The 27,403-nt window shown below is 41.0% G+C and overlaps 1 protein-coding gene across 2 annotated transcripts in view; it reads right to left on the bottom strand.

Moving 5' to 3' along the window:
* Nucleotides 1-27,403, bottom strand: part of LOC133474361 (CUB and sushi domain-containing protein 1-like) — a 570,296-nt gene that overhangs the window by 173,382 nt on the left and 369,511 nt on the right. For both annotated transcript variants that reach the window (XM_061765990.1, XM_061765991.1), the window contains exons 11-15: nt 13,418-13,521; nt 11,155-11,267; nt 4,888-5,070; nt 4,529-4,714; nt 645-785 (exon numbers count right to left, since the gene is read on the bottom strand). In XM_061765990.1, the coding sequence (XP_061621974.1) occupies nt 645-785; nt 4,529-4,714; nt 4,888-5,070; nt 11,155-11,267; nt 13,418-13,521 (727 nt within the window). The remainder of the gene's footprint in view (nt 1-644; nt 786-4,528; nt 4,715-4,887; nt 5,071-11,154; nt 11,268-13,417; nt 13,522-27,403) is intronic.

The raw sequence follows: 27,403 nt of genomic DNA, 5'->3' as shown, positions 1-27,403 counted from the left end.
ATGTTAAAGACAGTAAAATATTTGTACATAAATATTATACATATAACATTTTCACATTCTTGACTTAATGCTGTAAAGAATACTGTGTCCCATGTCCACTGCTTATAATATTTAATGCACATAAAAAAAAAAAGACATTCATGTCCTTGCATGAAGATATTTTTTTCTGCTATCGAAAGATTACTGCTACCAGTGTAAGTCATTGAGGAGATTTTGTGCATGTAATGTTGCCACTGAGTCAGTTTTCTGCTGTTCTGTCTTCACATCCTTGTGGTTTTTTGTGTGTGTCTCTGATCAGTTGTTGTTCACCTGCTCCTGATCTTTGCCTGCTGTATTGGAATTTTCGAGAGTTTTCAACCTTGGAGCAGAACGTTTTTCTTCCCCTGCTGCCTCTGTCAACTTCAGTGAAGTCTTTGTTCTGCTTAACTCCTTCCTCTATACTGTCTTTCTGCGTTTGGGTCTTTTGTCTAATACCGTGACAGATTCTACAAAAATAAGTCTATGCGATAAGAACAGGAATGCTGACTGTAAAATGTACTGAATGCAGAAGGGCTAAAATGAAACATCATAAAGCTGACATTATTATGGTCAGAATTGAAACATGTCTCTGAGTAGCTTGAAAGAAAAGCCTGAAGGGCGCATACTTGTATAGCTGATATTGAAGCCTTTTCCAGTGTTGGAGTGATCTGACTGAAATTCCAGTCTCATGATGTGTCCATGTGAGGCGATTTGGGATGGCACATCCTTTCCGGAAAACGTCCCAAATGTGGTAGGCTCAGATAGACCTGAAAGAAATATATATATATATATATGTATATATCAGCTTGGTGACTTTATATATATGCTATTTTATGTCTATAGTATATGTACACATTTTAGAAAATAAGAGCTGAAACACTCCTAAATGATTTGCCAATTACACACATACAGACATAGTTGGAACAAGGCATAATCAGAAGAAGAATGGAGATGTGTGGAATGATGGTAAGGTGGGAGTTACTCCTGAATGTCACACTTGAATAAGTTAACAAAATAATTAATAACAATGAAGGTGAACTAAATGAAAAAACAAACAAACAAATGTGCACATCTGCTAACGTAATTTAAGAAAACAAACAATAACACAACTGCCATTTCACAATCACATGATCAATAAAGACTTCATCCCTGGAATTCATTAAAAATTAAATTAGTTGGAGCGACCAAAATGAGTGCATACCCGGTGGCCAGTTATGACTATAAACAACATCATAACACTTTTAGCCCATTGAACACTAGTGACTCAACAAGGGATCTGAGGTATCAAGCACCAGGCAGACATCAGTGATTCACACAACAGGTTGGATGGCTGATGACAGTTTCCACAGATGCAGCCGATGAATGCATCCTAAGCAGACTGACAATAAAGGGAACATGATGCCCTGACCATTTGCGCTACTGTATACCCAAATGACTCTTCTCATATGAATTCCTGGAAAATTCTGTCTCTCTGACAGAAAGCCTAGTTCAAATTACTTCATCATGTCCTTAGAGGCCTGTGACACAATAGCTCTTAAAGGACTGACTGTATACCTATTTCATTAAGTAGAAAATAGCGCACATCTATCACGGGTATGAGCGAATGTCTGTGCAAAGTAGCTTCATTTCTGTCACAGATGAGTATGTATCACTGCTGGGACAATTTCTATCAAATGGAAGCTATTCAGGGGGTTCTTTTTTCTGTACAGCGCTATGTTTCCGAGGGGAGATTGGGTTAGGTGTTGTCAGGGACTCCAGTGAAACCCAAAAGAGAAACCATACAGGATTACTCTCAAATACAGTATATAGCCTTTGCCATTTGATGTTTCCCTGTTCATCCACAAAAGGTCCTCATGTCCCATATTACAGGTACAGTTTGTGGTCCTGATTCTAATAATAATAATAATAATAATAATAATAACAATAATAATATATTTTAAGTTTTAAAACCCTGAGAATGCTAGGCAGATCAATTAGCATAATAACATACAGTGCATAAACTGAACGTTTTGTATTTCAAAATTATCATTTCTGAAACATTATTATTATTATTATTACTATTATTATTATCATTATTATGTATTCGTGACATGTTCCTGGATAGTCTAATTAGTCTTCGAGATCAATTTGTTGAATATACAAATGAAAAGTTACACTGACCATTTACTCATTTATAACAGTTATTATAAAATGGAGCTTTCCCTGGAATCCATCCTACAAAAAAATGTATTCATAATAAATAAATCAATTATCAGAACTGCTTTGTTCTGCAACAATTGAAATGCTATGTGACTTAAATGTTAAATGCATAAATGTGGATTGTAATAATATTACGGTAAGGGAATTATGATTCGCAATTTAAGTGGGAGCCCTGAGCAATTAACTCAATTATTCCTGCCAGTCAATTTAATGCAACATTTGTTTAATTAAATTGAAATGCAAATGTTTTTATATTTCGTACATACAACTTTATCATACTGTCCAAAATGTTGCATGACAGTATTTTTTTCCAGGTAACTTGTCCTGATTAAATGAAGTGAAATGAACTAGAAGACTTTGGCGCTTTGAAACTTTCATTTCAGTTTGCCCAGTGCAACAGTCCTAATTGCCCTGCAATTTTCAACAACATTGTCAGAGAGATAAAAATCTCTCCAGAGACAAGTTTATCACCAGTCAATTAAACCCAATTTTTAGTGTAATAACCAGCCAGTCGTGGGCCCCCGCGACTCAATTCAGTTTCAATGACTAACCTATAATACAATGGGCAGCAACAGAAAAGTTCTTCTGTGTTCTGAGCATAATGACAAATGGTTTTGGTGCAACATACTGAAACAATTCAAACATAAAAATACAATTATCATGGACTTTCAGTTATTTTAACCACTGGTTAACCCCTAACCGGCGGTTAAATTCTTAACCCGTCGTGAGCTAACCGACCGTTAAATATGCGTTGTTCAAAACATGGTTAGTCACGGCGTTAGTTAACGGCACCGTCAAAGTAAACCGTGTGGTTGACGTCACTGGTCAGCGCCAATATGTCCCACAATTCCTCATTTCCGGTTTAGCAAAAAAAACTGTCGTGAGCAGATCCAGGCCATTTCGCACAAATGTTGGTGAACTTTCCTGTAAGATTAAACAACCATAAACTCATTATTCTTTTGTACACTGTAACATAGTCTACAGGAACAATTATAGCGTGTCTAGATTTATAATCGGTCTCATATTGAAATTAAATTCACTGAATTTATCGGTACTATTAATGTTCCAAACACATACAGCTCTCTGTTTTGTACACAGAGAAGGAGCATCACCTATAATTATTCGAGATTTTATAGACGACTCATTGAATTTATGCTTCATATCAAGCAATAATTATCATATCCCATGTTTCTTTTTGATAAGGATAGTTTGAAAAAAAAAATGAACTCTTTTATCATTATTCTACTGAATGCCAGTTTAGGTTTCATTGTACTTTCTATTGTTTTTTGGTATTTATTTATAATATTTTGAACTATAATAATCAATATAAACAATAATGACTTTTACATATATTTATATAAAAGGCATCGTCATCACCCTGTCTCTTTGAACAAACTTTCAATGGTATTCGATGATCCAGTGAAAAGAGAAAATCAGTAAAAACTTTACAGTCGATATTTTGCGGGATATTTTCTCTTACTGAAAAACTGACTTCATTGTGGAACATAATCAACTCTTCTTAATAAATCCATGAGCTAATTCTTTTGGCTTGATATATCTAGTTTAACCTATATTATTATATCTAATTCAATCAAATTTTAGACTGTTATTCAAGTTACCGTGGACAATATAGACATTTTACGGGTACTTCATATAGACAATCATGTTTATCTATTTCCAATATTTCTTTTTGACTTCATTATGTAAGATCGTTCAAATGTACAAATAGATCACAGTCATGTCTTATTTATTGAATAAATCAATGAAATATGATATTTTCCCAACTTTTAATGTCCAATGTCTTGAGATGATACACACCAAGTTTGAGGCGAATCGTTAGCCGCGAACGCCATCTTGAGAGTTAACCACACCCTGTTAAAATGTTAGCGGAGGTCCTTGGGTGTGTTAACTTCAACATCAAGTTAACAGCCGGTTAAAGTTAACCGAGTTTTGGACAACAAGATAACGGTGCCGTTAAAGTTAACGGTCGGTTAAGTCTACTTAACCAGTGGTTGAAAAATAACCGAGTTTTGAACAACCAGGCCCAGAACATGAGAAATGCATCCACAGTGTGACTATTAAAAGACTGTCCGCCAAGTTTTGACACAAATAAATACAAATTACAACAACAACAACAACAACAACAATAAACAGTCAGAAACGATATTATTAACCGGCAGTAATTAAACAATTTTCATTAATTTCATTATATTGTATTTGTATAATTTTGCTAATTGACTGTGAGGCACCCATTCTTAAAACCTACTATAGTAACTATTACGGTTAATTGCCTCATAAGAGCGCTCCTCACCTTCATCTTTGACCACCAACCAGTCAAACTGTGGCTCCAGGTCAAAGTCAGAGAAGAGCAGATGAATGCGGCTCCCTGGTTCAGCAATGATCAGCCATACACAATTGAGATTGTTCCCGTATTCCTCGGGATAGTTCGGCGACAAAACCGTTCCTGATGGGGCCGTGAAGTTGAAGAAACAAGAGACTACGAGGATAAAGGACAATTGGAAAGAAATGATGTTGTATAAAAAAGGTAATTAAGTGAGAATACAGACAGAGATGAGAGGGAATGCAAAGGGGAAACTTAATTAATTTGTTTTTTTTGGGGGGGGGGATAGAGTAGAAAAGCAATTTCTAAGATACCACACGAGTACTTACAGATGCAACTGGGTTTATTACCAGACCACTGGTTATTATGCTGGCACGTAATGCTCCTCTCTCCAACTAATTCAAACGCAGACTGGCAAAAGAAGGTCAGCACATCCCCGTGTTGAAAGCCATCGCCGCTCCGACGACCAAACGCCGGCACGCCAGGATCACCGCAGCCTCCCCGTTCGATCTCTGCGTCACGCAGAGATAAAGATAACCCTGCTAATTATTGTCAACATACAACACAGTGACATTCCAGGTGCGTTTACACCAAAAGAAAAACTGAAATTAAGGGTGACAAAAGCTTAGTATAAGTCCCATCCGTCCATTTTCCATACCACATATCCTCATGAGGGTGGCGGGTGAGCTGGGGCTTATCCCAGTTTACTTAGGGCAAGAGGCGGGGTACACCCTAGACTGGCTGCCAGCCAATCGCAGGGCACATATAGAAAAACAAGCATTCCCACCCCACGTTCACACACATGAACATTTTACAGGTTTAAATATGAAATACAGTACTGGGTAAATGGACACATCTAGCTTAGTTTTATTTCCCCTTTTCATGGCAGTCATTTTGGAATAGTAAAACCAAAAAATAAATTAAAAAAAGACAAAATGCTTGACTGCAGATTTGGTGGTTAATAAAAAGGATCTAGATTTTTAGGGTTTTGGAAAAGAGCTTTTGTACTTTGAGTATATGAAGTTATTTAGCGACATGACAAGGTATGTCATGTTTCAACTAATGACCATTATAATGTGTTCAATTAATTTAACTCTTGCACTGCATCTCATTAGATGTGCAGGATAACTAAAATGTTGTACCGTGTGTACTCTTAAGTGTGCTGGTTGGTTATTTAGTCAGAAAACTATACCACTGCAATTACACAAAAAAAATAACAAACACATTGTTGCCAATTCTTACAAAATGTTGTGTCAAGTAGCCAAGAAATGAGCAAAAAAATTAAAATGCAGAGCCAAATAAAGGTCCGATTAAGAGTAATTTCAGTATTCTCTGTTACAGTCAGCTTGTATTGGGACCAAGTGGAGTAGCGAAGCAGATGGAGCTGCAGTGAATAAAAGTTCGAGTGATAGCACCCATTTCTAATTTACCATCACCTACGTGACTCGAGTAGAATCCAATCACTCTGCACAATGTGATTTTCCAACCAAGTGAGTCAATCAAGCATGTTTAGAAACTATAGATTTTTGTTGTTGTTGTTGTTTTTTTTTCCAATCACATAAATCTACAATTCTGTAAACGACAGCAGTGACAGTAATGAATGCTCATTTCTTCTGCTCTGGGAGGCTAATAAAAACTAGAGTGAGCGCTCCATACTTTACATGCTGACCTATGAGCTGATGCTGCTTCATGTTAATAAAAAGGTCAACAGAGGTGCTTTGGGGTTTTGGATCACACCACGTCCACTATGCCGCCCCCCCCCCATGGAGATGTTCCGACCAATTCTGACTTGAAACTTCTTGGACGAGAGCCCAAATGTCCTGCAAGGTTTTCTTTCCAGATGCAGATGAGATAATGATGTGCTTGCTATTTCGCTTAGCTTATGCCAGTGCGACCTGGAAACTATTTTATTCTACATTTACATCCCTCCATTACATGTCTGTTAGAGTTATTTAAGTGAACTGAAGTCCCTGTGAAGTGAAAATAAATGGCTTATACATTTGGCACACCGCAGAGAAGAGTATTGTTAACAACTGTGCCAAATTCAAATGATTAAAAAAGTACTTAACTGAGGCTTCAAAATGGTGATAAATCAAGGCTCAGCTCAATTGTGATTTCATGGTCATAGTTGTGTTGATGGCAAAATCGTAAACCAGTTTTGGGATGTGGATTTTTCTTCTGACAGAAAAAATAATATCTGGAAGTTTGAAGATTTTCGATGTGCGAAGTTGACGTTTGATAAAATAGGTTATGGTTTCGTTAGGTGTAAGTGTATGTTTGTCCTGGTGTGACTGAAAACTATTAGACACCGTCTACTCAGCTAATGTCATATAGGGAAAATGAGGTCCCACTCCTCAAATATAAGCAAAAGCTACTTTAGAAGCGAGCTGACAGCATCCCTGATTGGTCTGTCAACAGTGTGACAAAAACACTGCAGGGGACACCAGCAGCCAAGCTAATATGGCTATGTCAAGTCAGAGAAAATGGGCCGATTTGTGAGTGTACGTGTGTGTGTGTGTGTGTGTGTGTGTGCGTGTGTGTGCGTGTGTGTGTGTCTGCGTGTGCATTTGTATGTGTGTGCACTGCAGAGCTAATGAATATGATAGAACCTGTTAGAGGTCCATTCTAACGTGTTCCCTCTCCCGGATAAGCTGTCTACAGGGACGTTGAGGAGCAATTTAGCTTTAACTGTGGAAGGCAAAACAATAAGTGGCGGCATGCTCCTTTAACTAACAGGATGATATTTATGACAGGGAAGAAAATATGCCAGTATGCTGTAAACACACATTCACATGACCATATGATCACACTGTTGTTTCCTTCCTGAATGTTAGTTCTTTTATCCTCCCTTTCAAATAGCCAGCATCCCTCAATTAGATAAATATTCTGTGCTTTGTTGGCAACAATGACACATTAGCAAGACTGCAGTTGGATTCTCATTCGATGACTTTGGCAACTTTTTCCATCCCACCCTACCTTAATTGGAAAGGTTTTTAATCAATGGCATTATTTTTTATCTATACTTTTTTGCATTAAAATGTGACATACCAGCTGTCTGGTAACACATGCTCCACCATGCTCCTGGAATAGCTTTGGGCAAATATACCTCAAGGTGAGCTACGCGTGTGCACTTGTGTTTTTCTGTGTGTGTGTGTGTGTGTGTGTGTGTGTGTGTAAGCGAGAGAGAGAGAGAGAGAGAGAGAGAGAGATGTCTATTTCACTCCTTACCATTCTTTAGGTTTCTTACATTTGATTAAATAATTTTACTGGAGTGCATCATCCCAATATGCATCTCAATTCTCAATTCATATACCTTCTTTATTTTTTCTTTTCATTTTGCATCCCGATAGACTCTTATTGTGCAAATTAATCTGCATAATCAGGCAAAGGGAATAAAACACCAAAGGAATTTTTATAGGGACTATAACACCAAAGGAAATATTATGGGAAATATAACACAAAAATAAACTATGGCCAATGAATTCCAATGTTATGCAGGAAGAAAATGGATAGACAAATAGAATTTTTTCTGGATAGTTTGACAAGGTTTTTCGTGAGTTACAACAAACCCGTTTGCTTTACTGCCAATTAACACATTCACTGCCACTGACTGCTTTAGAAGTCAAATATCCATGTTAACTGGGAGGGCTGGCACTGAATGAGTTAATGAAGCCACCTGTACATGTTTTTACATAAAGCATATAGTTCAAACATCTTATTTGAGCAGTCATTACTCAAAAGGGAAAATAATATACCGTATCTACACAATTGTGATGTAAAATGTAAATTAAATATTCCTAATTACCACAAATTTTGTGAGAGCACACGGCTTCCGATAAAGCCATGCCCTGCTTACTTTTAGTACTTTGATCAGTCGAAAAATAAAATATATTATTCACATTGAAGCAGCCTTCGCAGCCAATTGCCTGCAGCCTGGAATGTTGGCAGTCACAGTTCACTGAAAGCCTCAGTTACTGAAATGTGCTGTGTTTCTATATGACGGTAACACGGCCTTTCTGTGTGCCCACAAACTTACAAAGCAAACATATACAGTAGGTACACCCACTAGCATTGCTGAATAACTCTTAGGGTGATACACGGCACCAGGTCCTTAAAAGGATTGCAAAACAATAGGATTTGACATCATGGTGGTGACAAAAAAGACAAACCAAAAGCCAATTGTGAAGTTGTCCTAAAGGAAAATGTCGGCTTCAAGACTATCTCGGAACCTTAAGTGACTTCATGTAGTGTGTTTGCTTCTCTCGCCTTTCATGTTAACGCTTGTAAATTTCTGAAGTAAACACTGACTTTGTCCTGTTTGTCAACATTAAATCACCAGTAATGAAGTCTGCTCTCCTGTCACCAGACTGTGACAGGAGAGCAGACTTCATTACTCTTCTTGAGACCCTTAAATATTGAGAGGCGAGCTGCTCTCAGCTATTTTCAACTGGGCAGTCAGATTATAAAACAGTTCACCAAAATATGTTTCTGATATATAAAACTACAGGAGTTTGAAAGAGTCTGAACGGTTTTAAAAAAGGGAAGGCAATTGCGAAAGAAAACATTTAACTTGATGGATATTTGTGTCATCTATTTTGGACCAAACATATCAACAAGTCGTTAAATACATTCTGACAAAACTGCTGTTAATGAAATATCCACACTCATCTCTTTTTCTTACTGTGCCACTTCAGTCCTGCAATTAGCAATAATGGTAATTACAAAGCACCAACTACCAAACAAAAAAGCTAACAAACCACAATCTGTTTTCATAGAATTTGAGCTTTTTCAATGCTACTTGGGGCTGGGCAATTATGCAAAAAAATAATAATCCCGATTATTTTAATTGATATTGAAATCGAGATTAATAAACACGATTATTCACTGATTTTGAAACTTGGTATTTAGCTACCAAAACTCAGGATTAAATATAACTTAAAAGAACAACCAGAAAATGAATTTGTAACAAGTAAAATAATACTATATTATATATTTTTAAATAATAATAACAAATTAAAAAATAAAAAACAATAGAGAAAAAATAAATACAACCCTGGTTAAAACATTGGCACACCTGGGGTAACGGTATTTTCTATTATATATACTGTATTTGCCTAAAAAAAAATCCTTCTCTCAATATTCTGGGATTTAGCTAATAGAAATAATGTTGGTATTCCTAAATGACCTAAAACAGAAACATTTTAGTGTGATTTCATGTCAGACAGCCAGGGGGGGGGGGAAAGCATTTGCGTCTTTTTAGACTGTCCAAAGCCATGACTGTATCTGCTGTTTCTGCTGTGTCTTAGGCGCAGTGTCGTGTGCTGTATGCATGGAGCTGCACATTTCCAGCAAGCTATGAAAAGTGTAGAAGAAAGTCACAATGAAACTTTATTGATGTCGTTTTTCTCAGTTTAGGAAGAATATATATATGTGTGTGGGTATTGCTATATCAGCTGTCTCCATGTGTTACTACGGCGTTTGTGTGTGAATATTCGTTATTTCAAGGTAAATCGCTCCCGTAATGCCAATGGTAGCTAGGCTTTCAACAGGGTTTTCAATTGACTATTAGCATTAAGCTGGTGTTTTCTAAAACAATGTGTGTCTTGTATTTAAACACACAATGTGTGCAATTCTGCTGTGCGTTTAGTTTTACAGTAAACTCCAACTGGGGTGTCAATAAACAGCTTAGGGAGGGCAGAAGAACATGCGTCACATGCTTGCTACATGCAACACGGAGTGCGTTCAGGGTGCGTTTACAATGCTGGAACTTGCATACACAACCAGTGCAGCAGCACAGTATGATTGTGAGTAGTCAAAATCGAAATCATGATTAAATTTCGATTAATCGCCCAGCCCTTTGTAGGCCTTGATACTGTGTTCACAATTCCATGAAGAGTGACTGATCTTACTGACTGACCCATTGTTAGCAAGAGTGGTAGCAAGGACCAATAACACACACTTGATCTCCTTCAACTCGTCTTTGACTCGAGTAAGACATTTATAACTTCTCACTCAATTTGTCATTTTCTCCCATTCTGACAATTCTCAAAGTCCATCTCTCTTTCTGCCTCTCCCACTGCCAGGATCCAATTACCTCCATCGTTACCTTTCTGGGCCTTTCTGTCACTTGTATTCAATTTAGCTTACAGGGCTGCACTGCAAGGTAAGAAGCTGTATTTAATCACATGTATCTATAAAATGCATGAAGTGTCCTAAATAATGAATTCCTCTCCAAATATGTGCATTGTCCCCTCTCACCTTCACTCTGTCTTCATGCTTTATCTCTTTCTCTCTCTCAGTGTCAGCTTGTGGATAATATGAAAATAACCAAGCAAAACGATCAACTGATTGACTCATAATTCATTTATTACCATCTTGTAATTCACTACACACATACACACACACACACACACACACATCTAAACACAAGTATACACACACGGCGATAGAAAAAAAAAAGAGGTTGTGTTTACGACTAAATAAGAGCGTCAGCAATAATTTGACTTTCACACACTGTTATCTGAGCGGCGTGTGTGTGCGCATGAGTGTGTGTGTGGCTAGAGACAAAAAGTTCAAGGTGTTCCAGGACAACATACCTTCATAGACTGCCTTGAACCCAGCAGAGCCGATTGTGTCATCTGACTGCAAATGAAGCCACATCTGATTGGACAAGCTCACAATGATGTCAGGTACAGTGGACCCAGTGAGTCTATACAGAGACACATAGATAAACAAAGGAATTTTTAGTATGAATATTTTTTCTGTGACAGATAAAATACTCACCGGGCCGACACAATTTAATGTTATCCATCCATCCATTTTCTTCCGCTTATCCGAGGTCGGGTCCCGGGGGCAGTAGCTTTAGCAGGTAAGCCCAGACTTCCCTCTCCCCAGCCACTTCCTCTAACTTTTCCGAGGGGATCCCGAGGCGTTTCCAGGCCAGCCGAAAGACGTAGTCTCTCCAGCGTGTCCTGGGTCGTCCCCGGGATCTACTCCTGGTGGGACCAGGAACACCTCACCAGGGAGGCGTTCAGGAGATAACCTAATCAGATGCCCGAGCCACCTCATCTGGCTCCTCTCAATGCGGAGGGGCAGCGGCTCTACTCTGAGCCCCTCCCAGATGACCGAGCTTCTCACCCTATCTCTAAGGGAGAGCTCAAACACTCATTTCGGTCGCTTGTATCCGGGATCTTGTTCTTTCGGTCACGACCCACAGCTCGTGATCATGGGTGAGGGTAGGAACATAGATCGACCGGTAAATTGAGAGCTTCGCCTTTTGGTTTAGCTCCTTCTTCACCACAACGGACCGTTACAAAGTCCACATCACTGCAGACACTGCACCGATCCGCCTGTCGATCTCCCGTTCCATTCTTCCCTCACTCGTGAACAAGACCTCAAGGTACTTGAACTCCTCCACTTGGGGCAGGATCTCATCCCCAAACAGGAGAGGGCACGTCACCCTTGTCCGACCGAGGACCATGGTCTCAGATTTGGAGGTGCTGATTCTCATGCCAGCCGCTTCATACTCGGCTGTGAACCGCTCCAGAGTTGGAGATCACGGCTTGATGAAGCCAACAGAACCACATCATCTGCAAAAAGCAAAGTTGCAATACTGAGGCCACCAACCCGGACCACCTCTACGCCTCGGCTGTGCCAAGAAATTCTGTCCGTAAACGTTATGAACCGAATCGGTGACAAAGGGCAGCCTTGGCGGAGTCCAACCCTAACCGGAAACAAGTTCGACTTACTGCCAGCAAGGCGGACCAAACTCTGACACTGGTCGTACATGGACCGAACAGCCCATATCAGGGCGTTCGGTACCCCATACTCTCGAAGCACCCCCCACAGGACTCCCCGAGGGACATGGTCAAACGCCTTCTACAAGTCCACAAAACACATGTAGACTGGTTGGGCGAACTACCAGGCATCCTCGAGAACTCTGCCGAGGGTATAGAGCTGGTCCACTGTTCCACGACCAGGACGAAAACCACAATGATCCCCCTGAATCAGAGATTCCACTTCCCGACGGACCCTCCTCTCCAGCACCCTTGAATAGACCTTACCAGGGAGGCTGAGGAGTGTGATTCCCCTGTAGTTGGAACACACCCTCCGGTCCCCCTTCTTAAAAAGGGGGACCACCACCCCAGTCTGCCAATCCAGAGGCACTGCCCCCAAAGTCCACGCGATGTTGCAGAGGCTTGTCAACCAGGACAGCCCCATAACATCCAGAGCCTTTAGGCAAATCTCATCTACCCCCGAGGAGCTTTTTAACCACCTCGGTTTTTGCCTCAGCGACTACTAAAGCTGCATTCCGCTTGGACAGCCGGTACCCATCAGCTGCCTCAGGAGTCACAAAGGACTTCTTCTTCAGCTTGACGGCATCCCTCACCGTTGGTTCGGGAATTGCCGCGACGACAGGCACCGACTACCTTCGGCCACCGCCCAGCTCGCACGAATCCCGACCCCTATGGCCCCTCCCACAGGTGAGCCCATGAGAAGGGGGACCCACGTTACCCTTTCGGGCTGTGCCCGACCGGGCCCCATCGGTGCAGGCCCGGTCACCAGGCGCTCGCCTTCGAGCCCCACCTCCAGGCCTGGCTCCAGAGGTGGGGGTGGCGGTGGGCGGGTGCGGGTGGGGTTGTGACAACAGACAAGCTTTTTCTAATATCTTGGAGACTCTTTTTAGCTATGTGAGAGATGTACTGTATTAAAATTGCATAGTATTATATATATATATATATACAGCTCGTGTATTAGCTGTACAAGTGTGCTTAATGGTATTTTATTTCCATTTCCATAATTATCAATGAATAATACAAGTTCAGGTGTAACTTCTTACGGAGTTTGAATATTACTTACACGTAAAGTACCCGTCTAGTGTCTCCTATCTTCCCTCCATCGCCCACTGTCAGTGTATCGTACCCTCGTTCCAGGTCAAACTCTTCAAATGACAACTTTATAACCTGGAAAAATTCAGAAAAACAGTTATCTGCTGAAAGCTAAAAACCAAAGAAAAAGGTTTAAAAAACTACACCAAGACCAAATGAAAAGCATTTTAGATATAAGAGTAATGACTATAATACCGCCTTCATGACAGAAAGAAATACTATAACGTTTTGTTTCATGATGTGAAAATTGTTTTTCATTTAATTAAAATGACCTATGCAATACAATTAACTGGATGGTGAAACCTTTTTTGATTAACATAATACAATAGTTCAATGAGACAAAGCACGTGCTTTTATTTGGCAGCCTTCTCTTTTACATTCATAGTTCCAAAAAATGACTTTGGAGGCTAGCCACTCTTCATTGTGCAGCCTCTTGCTGTCTGAGCCAGGCAAATTGACTGCTAAATGCTTTACTTGCAGGCACAAGGCTTCAGTTGCATGCATACTGCACTGGATCATCAATCTACCATGCACTCTAAAATGCTGTAATACTGGTATTCCATTATTTGCTGCTTTTCAATTATTTATTAGCTGTAAATCATACAAGTGAGAGCGTGAAAGATGGAACATTTCTGCTGTGCTCAGGAAACCTCAAAGAGAGCAGAACTGGTCTCAACCGGAACCTCTGGTTGAATAGAGGTCTCCAGTGAAGCATGGGTATGAGTGCATGAGAATGACTAAGTAAATCACACTACACTCAATAAAATTTGAATTGAAGTAAAATGCGGATGTTTGGGCACACAGCCATATTTGTTTAATTACGTATACACTAAGATGCACTATACTCAAACAAACAAATGTCAACATTCAAAATGCCAAAAAATAAAAAAAAAAAGTTTGAAAATTGGAATCTTAGATCGATACAGTCTAATAAATGAGAAACTGCAACATGTCGAAAGCATTTTGCTTTCTCATGACACACTGACTGCTACTGCCTCAGGCCATGTTTAGTCAACCAATAATGGCTCAATATAATGCATCAAAGATGCAAAACAACTTTGAGAGTTATTATCTTATGGTAACCAACAAAACACAGGGACTGTTATAAGAAGGGCTTTCATGCATAGTTGGATCTTCAGTTTCAGGGAGTCATTTTCACAACCATGACAAAACCAAGCACTGCATTTATCTCATTGGTTTGAAATTCATTTGGTTTTAGCCACATCTGACTTTGAAAATTGTACTAAAGCTTCATCCGAACACAATCATGTTTAACACAGAATTTTGACTGTAAAATAATGAAATTTGTTGAGCATTCAAGCACAGTGTAACTTGTTAATTCAGCGACACACAGCGTTGTACAGTTAAGAACATCCCAAAAGATGCAAATTGTCAAACCATCATGCAGCGTGACATCATGAGATAATTTAGCTTTTTTTTTTTTTTTATCTGTCCTGTTCGGCTGTTAGGTTAAGCAGAATGGAAAATCTGTATCATTATATGACAAAACAGTTTTACTGTCACAGTGGAGTTTGTAAGCTTCCGCTGTGGTATTATAATTGAGGTTTATTGAGAATCAGACTTGATCAGTCGAACAGAACAAAGTTTCTAGAAGGGAGAGAGAAACAAAGACAAAAGACAAAGCACTAATTGTAAACAGGATGAGAGAAGTAAATTATTACATTATCTACAACAATGAAACATTAAATATGAGTGTTGCATGGGGCTGTAGTGCTAACACCCTGTGAGGGAAGGATAGGACAAGATAGAACAGGACAAGGACAGGAGAAGAAGCATGCAGGACAAGGGTCGTGAACCCGGCTGTAGAACTGAAGTGTGGTGGCATTAATTATGTAAATTATAAAAGTATGCAGCACGAGAGTATAAGTGAGGGGATATACAAGCGATTTGCATATTCATGAGTTATTTGTTGCAGTAGGTGCGTGACCCCACACCCAGAGTCCTAGGGGTGTGTGCCTGTGGATACATGCAAGTGAATTGATACAGTTTTACATGCACAAAGACTGACAGAAGTCTCCTGTAATTGCTATGACCGCACCGCGGTGGCTGAGGACCCCACCCAATCAATCGAGGGGCGGGATCAGGCCCAGGGTCCACCCGAGAGCAGCCCCGCGGACGGGACACGTCCCACAGCGAGGGACCCAGGGCGGTCCGCCGGCCCCACTGAGGCGCCCCGAGAACCGGCCACCTGGCGGGGGACGCAGGGACCCAATGCCACCCCACCAGCAGCACTAACCCCCTCCACCCCTCCACCCCCAGGACAGCCAGACGGCCCCCCCCCCCCCCAACCCGCAGGGCCCGCGATGCAGCCGTTCCCCCCAGCCCGAGGGTGGGAGAGTGTCCCTTGTTTGTTGGAAAGGCGAGCGGATAGGGGCACCCGACAAGGGGACGATAAAGGGGGGGGGGGGGGGGGGGTAACCCAAGGAGCAGCCTCGGGCCATGATAATTTAGCTTAGTGAGCATTAGCTCTACAATTGTTTTGCTTTTTTTTATGTCCATTGTTCATGTGATACCAACACAGAAGGGTACTACAAATCAATCAATGTCTTTCCTGCATAAAGGTGGTTACCTCTGCCTAAATTCAGGCCGCCTCCAGCTCTAAATAAAACCGCTGACAACTGTTATCTGACCAGCATTGCATTAGTTGGGTGTGACTTTGGATTTGTTTGAAAAAAAAATAATACTGTGACTTCAAGCAGTTTTCCACCTCATGCTTTCAGCTTTTTAGAGATGTCTTGTAAAATAAACTGGTATCTCTCAAGGCGAGTTGACGATGGGGACAGTCATGAGTGCAGGTGAAACCACGCAGATAATAAGGCAGTCAAAAAGGTAGAATTCGTGTTATTGATTAGAGACAATCATTTGTCAGGTCTGGAAGTAGCAAGCCTCATGAAATGGAGTGGAAGAGTGGCGGCGAGAGTTCAGGAAAGGACACGGGTGAAGCGAGGGTATTCAGTTGAGAAGGATTTATACCAACACAAAGCCACTGACACATAATGATATATCTATAAATCAGCAACAGACAAAAAAAAAAAAAAGGTAGCACATAAAAACTGTTTATTGTAAAAGTTAAAAAAAGTGCCTTTACTCCGTAGGGAGAACACTGGAGCAAACTATTGCTGCAGAGGTGGACCACAGAGCCCTGGAAGGCTGATTCAAAATTAAATATGAATGTCTCAAGCAAAGGTGGCCACACCCCACAAACTATGACACCCATTATTTGCTTATCCAAGCATTAGGCTGTGCTTCTTTTGATAAACTGAATATAAATTCTATGCTGTAATTAATTACATGATTTTTAATTAAACATTTTTAAATAATTTCAAACTGGGCTCCTGCCTTTTTATTTTGAATTATAGTATGATAAACATGTGCAGATGATTAGAATGTTAGCACCTCTGCTTCATTTTGAGACAGAAAAAAAAATGGTAATGATGACCATAGAAACAGAAATATATTTCATTGAGTATAGGAATTTAACTGAGTATAGGAAGATGGTACACACATCACTGTCCTGGCTACTCAGTGCACCGCTGCAATATGCCTAAAGTTACAATAGGTTGACATCAATAGTACATGAAGTTCACCATACAAACGAGAAAGTCTACTGCATTTAATCTGTATGAGACGAGACACATCTCAGTGTATTCAATTGAGTATAGGTCAAGAAGGATTTGCAGCTCATTGTATTCTCTTTTTTGTGTGTTACACAATGTACCAACTTCATTGGAATTGGTGTTTATATGAGATGATAACTGCATGGCTACATTTACTTTAATTTGAGAAATACAATCTTACTTGTGTGTGTACATACCTGCATGGGTGTGTGGGTGTGCGTAGTAAAAAAAACTATAAAATATTTCATTGGCGTTCCTTAAATGCTAACGTCTAGAGAGAAGTAGTGATGTGTCGGACGCGAACGAAACGCATCTTAGATCTTTGAAGCGAACGATCGCGAGCTGCCTTCGTCGTTCACTTGAGAGAGCGCCCGCACGTGATTGGTCAATATGTGGGCGTTGTCTTTCTCTCTCTGACTGCGTCGAGCAGAGGAGCACACACAACAGCACACAGACCAGGACGGAAGATGAGTGAGAAACAGAGCAAGGGGCCATGAGAGAAAACATGAATGTGCTGTTAAGGAATCGTTAAGAAAATGAGTGACAACAGGAAAAGGAGTAAAATCTGGACACATTTAAACTTTACGGACAATGCAAAGGCAGTGTAAAGTTTGCAGGGAAAAAAATCACTGGCTGTACAAACAACCTGCACAGTCAACCATCTGTGCAATGAGAAGAACAAAGACAAGTATTTGAACCTGATATTAATAAAGGTTCCAGTGTGTCTAATGCAACTGTTGCACACTGTAGCAATGTCACTCCCTTCTGAGAGAACCTTCTCCAAAACAGGAGGCAACAAATCATTTCCAACAGAAGAAATCGGATCAGCTCCTCAAAGCTGAGCAACTTGCTTTCTCAAAGCCAATCTTAACAACTACTAAGTTATCTGAATGCAGATGTTTTGTTTGTTTGTTTCATGTATTTTAATTTATATATTATTGTGCTGTGTGTTTTGTAGTGATTCTGTGTTGTGTCACTTTAAATTTGTGTAATAGAAAAAAGTGAAAAGCTTAAAGTATGTATTCGTTCAACTGTAAATAGTTTGTTTTTGTATTTCGTTGTATTGTCACACCATAATTTTATCTCATTTTTGTGTAATAAATGAATTTAAGTAACCGAAAATGTGAAGAGCTGTTTGGAAGCCGAAAGAGCTGGCTCTTTTTAGTGAGCTGATCCTAAAGAGTCGGTTCTGTCATGGGTGTGTGTTCCGGTTGTTGTCTTCCCCCTGTCTCGTACACACCTGCTCCTGAGAGCATCTTCCCCACCTGTGCCTCATTTACCCTAAATACCCCATGCATTTAACCTCCTGTCTCATTCTTTCTGGTCGCCAGTTCGTTGTACCTTGTTGTCACGTTCCAGCATTACTTGTTTCCACATCACCAACTCATAGTAGGACTAGACCCTGTTCTGACTATTGACCTTGCCTCTTTGCCTCACATTTTTTGGATACTGTTGCCTTTTCGGATTGCCTGCCTGTGTACCGACCTCTTCTCGTTTATTAAATCTCTCTTTTTTGAAACTGTCCATTTGTATTGGAGTCGTGCATTTTGGGTCTTGTCCTCTGTTCCGTTCATGACAGAACGAACTGGCCATAACATGGACACAGCAGACTCAGACCCGGTGCGCAAAGCCCTTCAAGCGCAGGGTCAACGCATATCGAAGCAGGATGAGCAACTTGCTGCCCTCCACCTTCATCTAAAGGGACTGTCAGAGCATCAGGACACTATGATGAGACAGGTGGCCTCACAGTTTGAAGTTCTAATGAATATGGTTCAAAAGAAGGAACCAGCTGGCACAGCACCCGATGCCACCACCATTTCCATGTAAAGCAGTCACCATGCCGCCACCTGCCACATCCGCTGCTGTCTGCCCACAACTCTCTCGACCGGTGAGGTTCTCTGGAGAGTCTGGGAATATTAAGCCATTCATCACTCAGTGAGAACTCCACTTTGAGCTGCAGGCAGCTCCCTTCCCCACCGAGCGGGCAAAGATCGCTTTTGTCATTTCCCACCTGACTGGTCGTGCGGAGGCCTGGGGTACTGCTGAATGGAGCCGCAATTCTGCCGCGTGTCATTCTTGGGCTTCTTTCGTAAAGAGTAAGGAGCAGGTTTTTCAGTATTCCACACCAGATCATGAGGCAGCTTGCTCCCTTGTCACCTTACAACAAGGCAAGCGCACGGTGTCAGATTACGCGACTGAGTTTCACATTCTAGCAGCTGAGAGTCAGTGGAACAACAGGGCACTACTCGATGCATTTTTTCAAGGACTATCCCCCACCGTCAAGGATCGTTTGGTCCCACTAGACCTGCTGACCGACTTGGACACTCATTGCTCTCACCGTAAAGATCGACAAAAGGCTTTTAGATCGCAAGCTGTACGGAAATCGGCGGAAGGATGCATCACCGCGCACCTGGAGGATGAGCCTCGGTGACCAGCCAAACCAAGGCAGATCCCATGTTGCCGGTCTCAATCCACTGGCAAGCGTCACCACGGATGAACCCATGCAGGTTCCGTCTCTCCCCTGAGGAACGTCAATGCCAGCTGAGGGAAGGGCGGTGCTTCTACTGTGGTCAGTTGGGTCATTCCGTGAGCAACTGTCACGTCAAGGTTGCCGGTGCCGCTAACAAGGGTATGGGAGCGGTGACTCTAAATATCATTAAGGAAGACCCTACCCGGGTTCTTCCTAAAGTGACACTATGCTCTCCAGATCAAGATATTCATACATCTGTATTGATTCACTCTGGTTCTGATGCAAATTTACTCAACTCCCTCCTTGTTAGACATATGCACCTTAGAACCTTTCAAGTAAAACGCAACCGCAACACCTATGCTGCAGACGGCAGACGGTTTTATGGGCAAGATCACTCACCGCACCCAAACACTCATATTGACATTTCCTGATTCTCACTCGGAACGGATTACTTTTCATGTTTTTGACGTGATGAATTATGACCTTATTTTATGGAGCCTTTGGTTAAAATTACATAACCCCCATATTGACTGGTCCTCTGGGCATGTTATGTCATGGGGCAGCAATTGCTCCCAGAACTGATTCAAGCCTCCATGTAATGTTCAGGGATATGTTTCTCATGAAATTCCAAAGACCCCATCTGGGGATCCTGACTTATCTCAAGTGCCCACCTGTTACCATGACATTAAAGACGATTTTTCCAAGTCCAGAGCCAAATCCCTTCCACCCCACAGACCTTATGACTGTGCAGTTGACTTGCTGCCTGGAACCACACCTCCACGGGGGAGGTTGTTCTCTCTTTCTGGGCCGGAACACAAGGCTATGAAGGAGTATGTGGAAGAATCACTGGCAGCCGGGATCATTCGGCCATCTTCATCCACTGCGGGAGTGGGATTTTTCTTTGTGGACAAAAAGGACAAGACCCTGCGACACTGTATCAATTACCGGGGTCTCAATGAGATAACTGTGCAAAAACAGGTACCCTCTTCCTCTTATCTCCACCGGAAAACAACATTCAACACACCAACGGGACATTATGAGTATTTGGTAATGCCTTTTGGACTCACTAACTCTCCAGCTGTTTTCCAAAACCTTGTCAATGATGTCTTGCGTCTTGAATGTGTATGCTTTTGTATATTTGGACGATATTTTGATATTCTCCCCGGATGAGGAGACTCACATTATTCATGTCTGCTCTGTGTTGCAGTGGTTACTGGAGAATGAACAACACCCTTCTGGGGAGTTGCGCCCCGTGCCAATACCACCACATCCTTGGTCAGACATCTCCGTAGACTTTGTGACGGGATTACCGGCCTCTAAAGGAAATACCACCATTCTCACAGTTGTTGACAGGTTCTCTAAGATGGCACACTTCATTGCACTTCCGAAACTCCCCTCAGCTAAAGACACTGCCGAGTTGATGATAAACCAGGTATTCAAGTTGTATGGTTTTCCCAAGAGTGTGGTATCTGATAGGGGCCCCCAATTCATTTCACGAGTTTTGCAGTCTAATAGGTGCTACCGTCAGTCTGTCATCTGGGTTTCATCCTGAAAACAACTGACAAACCGAGAGGCTGAACCAGGACCTGGAGACTGGGCTCCGATGTCTCGCTTCACAGGAGCCACAATCCTGGTCTCAGAAACTGGTTTGGGTCGAGTTCTCTCACAATTCTCTCCCCGCTGCATCCACTGGTCTATCACCTTTTCAGATTGTGCATGGTTACCAACCATCTCTGTCAACCGTCATGGGTGTGTGTTAGGGTTGTTGTCTTCCCCCTGTCTCATATACAACTGCTTCTGAGAGCATCTTCCCCAGCTGTGCCTCGTTTACCCTAATTACCCCATGCATTTAACCTCCTGTCTCATTCTTTCTGATCGCCATTTTTTTGTACCTTGTTGTCACGTTCCAGCATTCCTTGTTTCCACGTCACCGACTCATATTAAGACTAGACCCTGTTCTGATTATTGACCTTGCCTCTTTGCCTCACGTTTTTTGGATGCTGTTGCCTTTTCGGATTACCTGTCTGTGTACCGACCTCTGCTCGTTTATTAAAACTCTCTTTTTTGAAACTGTCCATTTGTATTGGAGTCGTGCATTTTGGGTCCTGTCCTCTGTTCTGTTCATGACAGGTTCTCGAAAAAGAGCCGGAATTCCCATCACTATTGTGACGAGGATCAAACTTACATGAAAGAAATGTGTTTGTCTTTCAAAGGATAATTGAGGCATTTTTATGTTGAGGTCATAAGTGAGCAGTAGGGCGGTGAAAGGTGGATCAATACGTCGTTAAAATTAGTTAAGAGCACTGTGAAGTCCCAACTCATGGTTTTATACCTTCATTCAACTCAAAGGTTTTCTGGGGTAGCGTCACAAATTCACAATGCAGAAAAAGAGCTTCTGCCACTTTTACAGCCATTCAAGTTCTTGTTGATTCAAAACAACTAAAAGCCAAAACGGATGATACTTGTCATAATCTGCGTTTTTGTTGACCTTCGCAATTTTGGAGTGATTTTATTTCATGTCATCTGGGGTTTTGTTTCCCTTTGTCTTGTTTGTACCTTCCCTGTGTGGTCATTATGTCTTTGTCACCACCAGGTCTCATCGTTCCTGCTCCTCTTGTGTATCAGCTTTGCCTCTCCTGCTTCTCTACACCACCACCTTGAAAACCCCCAAAAAACATGACAAGACTGACTAAAACTAATGACTGGATGTTACAAATTATATTCTATTTCATCACTATGGCATTGGTAGCAAGAGTCAAATCAACTGAGCAACAATAACTGTGAGCAACTGTTATTTAACAGTTAGACACTGCACTGCAGGGTCAGACACAGACAAGGCACAAGGTGTTTCATTATCCTGCTCTGTGGGGTTTCAGGAAATGATACATGAAAATGACCAAAAATAAGCATGCATGATAGACATACTGTATATGGTTATGTAGGCCCAGACGGATAAGTTAAAGGACAGCCATTCTTTAAAAAGTATGATTTGTTTGTTTGGGACTTATTAAAAATGTCGGCAGAATCAGATGAAGTGACCTCCACCTCTTATCTGAAATGAATAGGACTATGTATGAAAAAGTAATGTACTGTAAATAGTTGAAAACTTGTACACCTAAGTACTAAGAAACCTCTCAATTTGAATGCCTTTGATCCCACAATTGGAATTTGAAAATAAACAATGGTAAAAATATACCCCTAAGGTGGCACAACTTCAGAGTTAGAATCGCTGATATTTATTTCTTCACAAGTATTTCATTTGCAGTGTAATCCAAATTATGTGTACTTTGCAACTCATTGCAGCCCAAGAGAACCCTATAAATCCTCTTTACAATGGCTCTTGCAGCCATTGTTAAATTTACAGTGGATACAAAATGCACTGCCAAGCAATGAGACACAAACATAGAAGCCAGCAGCATAGTGAAACACTGCTTGTAGTTTATGTCTGATAATGTGCTTCTGCTTGTGTGAAAATGTACTTAACTTTAGCATTAACTGCTCTTCTTTCTTTTTGTTAATTTTTTCTCAGGTTCTCACTGGCTCTGGTTTAGCCACCGGCCAGGGAGCAGGAAGTGACCCTCTATAGATGGCCGTGCAATCACGAGAATAACAATAGTAACACAATCACTAATTAAGTGTCTACCTGAGTTGAAAGTCAATGGATCATGTGACAAAACGGGATCACAAAAAAAACGAAAAACGAGGATCGAAATATATTTTTCAGCAGCTACCTGAATTTGTTAATACTGTACACTCTGGTCACAGTATTAGGTATACTTAGGTAGGTCCAATAAAAGCCCAAAATTATTTATACCTGAGCCAAATTTAAACTTAGTGTTTTTTCTTAATGTTGCATGTGTATAAGAAAAAAATGTTTTGCATTTGTTTTTTCAGAACTGTAAATTATTCATATGCCTAATTTTATCAGAAAAGATTTTGGTAACTGCTGTCATAATATAGAGCATTCTACTGAACTTCCATTAATATTTTTGTGATGAATCGACTTATATAAAACAAAAATGTAGCTGCTGTCCCATGAAAGGTGTGTGTTTCTGGAACAGTGTGTCTTTTTTACATTTTTGGAAGAAAAATGTGGAAATACATTCATTTCACTGGAGTGATTGGAAAAATGTATGATGGAAATTCTAGTTTGCAGTGGTGTATAACACCACTTGATCACACCCAGAGGTTTTTCCAATATTTTCATTATGAGCTTTGTGTTTAGCTACATGAGAAGGGAACAATATTTGAAGCAATAATGCAGGAAATGACAAACACAATATTAAGTAAATACCTCTCGGGCAGTGTCAACCAAAAATAAGCATTATCTTTGTAAAGATTTTGATACAGCTAATTTTGTATTGCGCAATTCTAGCTAATGAAGCAATCACTGAGTATACGTAAACTAACACCTAACACCCCTCCCCCCCACCCCCTCCCAAAAAAAAAATAAATTTAATGAATGCAATTTGCATCTGACAGAATGGAGTGAAACATCCTTCCATCCATCCATTCTCTGAGCCGGTCATTCTCACAAGGGTCGCGGGAGTGCTGGAGCCTATCCCAGCTGTCATCGGGCAGGAGGCGGGGTACACCCTGAACTGGTTGCCAGTCAATCGCAGGGCACATACAAACAAACAACCATCTGCACGCACATTCACACCTACGGGCAATTTCGAGTCTTCAATTAACCTACCATACATGTTTTTGGGTTGTGGGAGGAAACCGGAGTGCCCGGAGAAAACCCACGTGGGCACGGGGAGAACATGCAAACTCCACACAGGCGGGGCCGGGAATTGAACCCCGGTCCTCACAAATGTGAGGCAGACGCTCTAACCAGTCGCTCACCGTGCCGCCTGGAGTGAAACAGAGGACTTTAATGTAATGCCATTAAAAACTAATCACAGTAATTGACATTCATAATTGATGACCAGTGTCACCAGTCAAGCTGGCGCTTTCAGCGGATGTCACCTCAACAGAGACAAAAGATGAAAGACAAGAGAAAGTTTGAGTGACAAACTTGAGATTTGGCCACGGGGGATTGATTTCCTTACAGAGGGGAACGTTTTAAAAATAATGTCTAAACTGCGCCTGAGGAACTTGTGAACAACTGGGCCAAATGTGATGCAATAGGAAACCAACCAATTGGTTTAATTCTCTCTAGTATATTTGAATGTATAAAGTATGTTATTTCATGCTTCCACATGATAACCAATCCTAGCCAAGGAACACAACCCCATTTTCACCTTTCAGTTGCAGAAAGATTATGGGTGAGGGATGAAAGCGGCAGACAAAGCTAATTCAGTAAATTATGGTCTGTCAGATGAAAAATACAGTCAAAATCCAGAACAGGTAAAAGCTTTGAATTGAGATAATGTGCTAATTTGGGCGCTATTAGGGGATGCCATTTTGATGGCAGTGTATTCTGATCAGTCAATGTGAGCAGCCACAGTGATGTGGCCCGCGTGTTGTTTCAAATGCACTGTTGCAGAAATTATTGTATCTACCTCGTGTGCATAATTGCCACAATAAGACCAAAGGAAATGCACTCCCAAATTTACTAAAGAGGGATATTAGATGCGAGCAAAAATTGTCATCAAGTCACAGCTCATAAAATTGCATCCAATCAGCCACTCTTGTTGCACACTTGAAAGTGGGGAGGCAGCAGTGATGGCACTTAGTGCACTTAATGGCATGTAACCCACACATCCACAGAACACATCTTCTATAAAAATAGAAAGGTAAAAGATGGGGACAAAAGTGTACCAAAGAAGAAACACGATAAACTGGCAGACAGGATGCTTTATTTCACAAGAATATTGGCTCAAAAATCCACCTGAGAAAACGCCAACAGAAACTTCCTGGAGTCCAACTTGCCTGTAGTTGAAGACAAGAGTAGGTGTTCTCGTTCTTTTTTTTTCATGAAGAAACACTGTCCAGATTTGATAAAACAGATGCTCTTGCCAGCGGCATGGAGTGGGCTGCTCGGACATAAGACTCGATAAGCAGTGGAGCTGTAACTCCATGGGGGCATCAGTCCGGCACTGAGCCTTTTTTGCCCTTAAGAGCCACCATATTTCTTGCCTGTGTTCGGCAATGAAGTGGCGAGCCACATCACTGTCCTAACTATTCCATAGAATATGAGTAATATAATTAATTGCTTACTATTAATTAGTATCTGGTTTTACTAAGATTATTTTACCAAGCAGATACTGTTTCACAACCAACAATGTTGAGAATGAATTGTTTAAAGGGTACTTTGGTGGGAACAATAGAACAGAGTCCCTCCATACATCTATTTTCTATAGCACTTGTCCTCATTAACCAATTTGAACTTAAAATAAATGTGTTGGTCTTCATGAAATTATCTGCCAAAATTATACGTTACAAAAATGAACATGCTGTCAACAAAAAAAAAAGGAAAAATCCGTAAAAAGTGTGCTTTTCAGTAAAGGTTAGAATAATTATCAATCAAAAGGTTTATTTGATCTTGACATTTCGTCAGAACTGGATACTTGGCACCTTGGCAACAAGTTTGTTTAGGTTTGGGGTAAGGTCCTGTGTTGTAAAAATATATATGTATTTCATGTCAAGTAAAAGTCCCCGCAAAAAAAGTCCAAGGTCGATTTTTGGTACTCGATCACTATAGGGGGCAGTTTTACTCCAGAAAAAAATCCCTAGTGTTAATGTGTATGTAGAGGTGCTGCTGTATCAAAATGAGTTGTTTTCCCTCAGAAATTAGGCTCATTATATGTTTATTCCAATCCATTCCTCTTTTGCTGTGGCTCAACATTTAAATACCCTTTATTAGATTTTGATGATTCAGTAGACTTTGTTGTGCTTCCATTGCAGAAATATGGGAATGAAATTGTGTTCAAATGTGCAAAACTGTGAAATTTCTCTTGCCTGGCCGGGAACTTAGAACCCCTAGACCTCTGATCCCCCTGATTGCGGGTAGACAATATTTCGCTAAGGTAGCTGTTGTGCTGTATAATGGGATTGTAGCATGATTTGCTGAGATCGATTCAATGCCCTGAGAATGATTTGCTTTAGTTACAATTATTACGTTTGACCGTGTGATCATGCCTAGTTAATGTGTTATTTTGTGGCGTGTCTCTAGCTGTGTGCAGTTAAATTATTGCTACTTTTAGTAGTGATGAGTCTGGCACTATAGGTTAAAATGTTAGTGTTATTCATGACACTCTGGTCTCTTGCAGCATCAACGAAGCACGTGTGGTTGTGTCAAATAGAAAATAACTGTCTGTGAAAATAGCAAAGACACCTAATGTCTTTTATGATTACTATGCGGGCCTGCTCCACGCTGATTATGAAATTGATCTGTAGCCTGGGTGTTTTTGCGTGCAAGGCCAGATGTGGTTGGGAGTTTAACATGCATGGTTTAGAGTCTTGTAAGTTTCTGAATGTGGAAGAAAGCCAGCAGAAAACCCAAGCAAACACGGGAAAACATGCAAACTCCGGACGCGTGGGCCTGAGCCAAGATTTGAACCTTTATTCTCTCCGCTGCGGGGCAGTTGTGTTTACCAAGAGGTCATCCTGTTGCCCTGGATCATCATTGATTTCATTAGGAACAACTTGGAATCCGAATCAGAATAATCAGAATCAGAATCCTCTTTATCTGCCAAGTATGTCCAAAAAACACACAAGGAATTTGTCTCCGGTAGTTGGAGCCGCTCTAGTACGACAACAGACATAAAGACATTGAGAAAAACAGTCACTGTGCAATAAAGGGTTGCTAGTCTGTGGTCATTCACCTCAATGTCTGCATTAGATACAATTTGACTTAATATGTCCTGACTTGTGATGACAGCGATGAAGTAAATGATCCATG

This window comes from Phyllopteryx taeniolatus, chromosome 2 (assembly GCF_024500385.1).
Source record: "Phyllopteryx taeniolatus isolate TA_2022b chromosome 2, UOR_Ptae_1.2, whole genome shotgun sequence".
Classification (NCBI taxonomy): domain Eukaryota; kingdom Metazoa; phylum Chordata; class Actinopteri; order Syngnathiformes; family Syngnathidae; genus Phyllopteryx; species Phyllopteryx taeniolatus.
The sequence above is the reverse complement of the archived record's forward strand: the minus strand, read 5'-3'. Positions and strand labels throughout refer to the sequence as shown.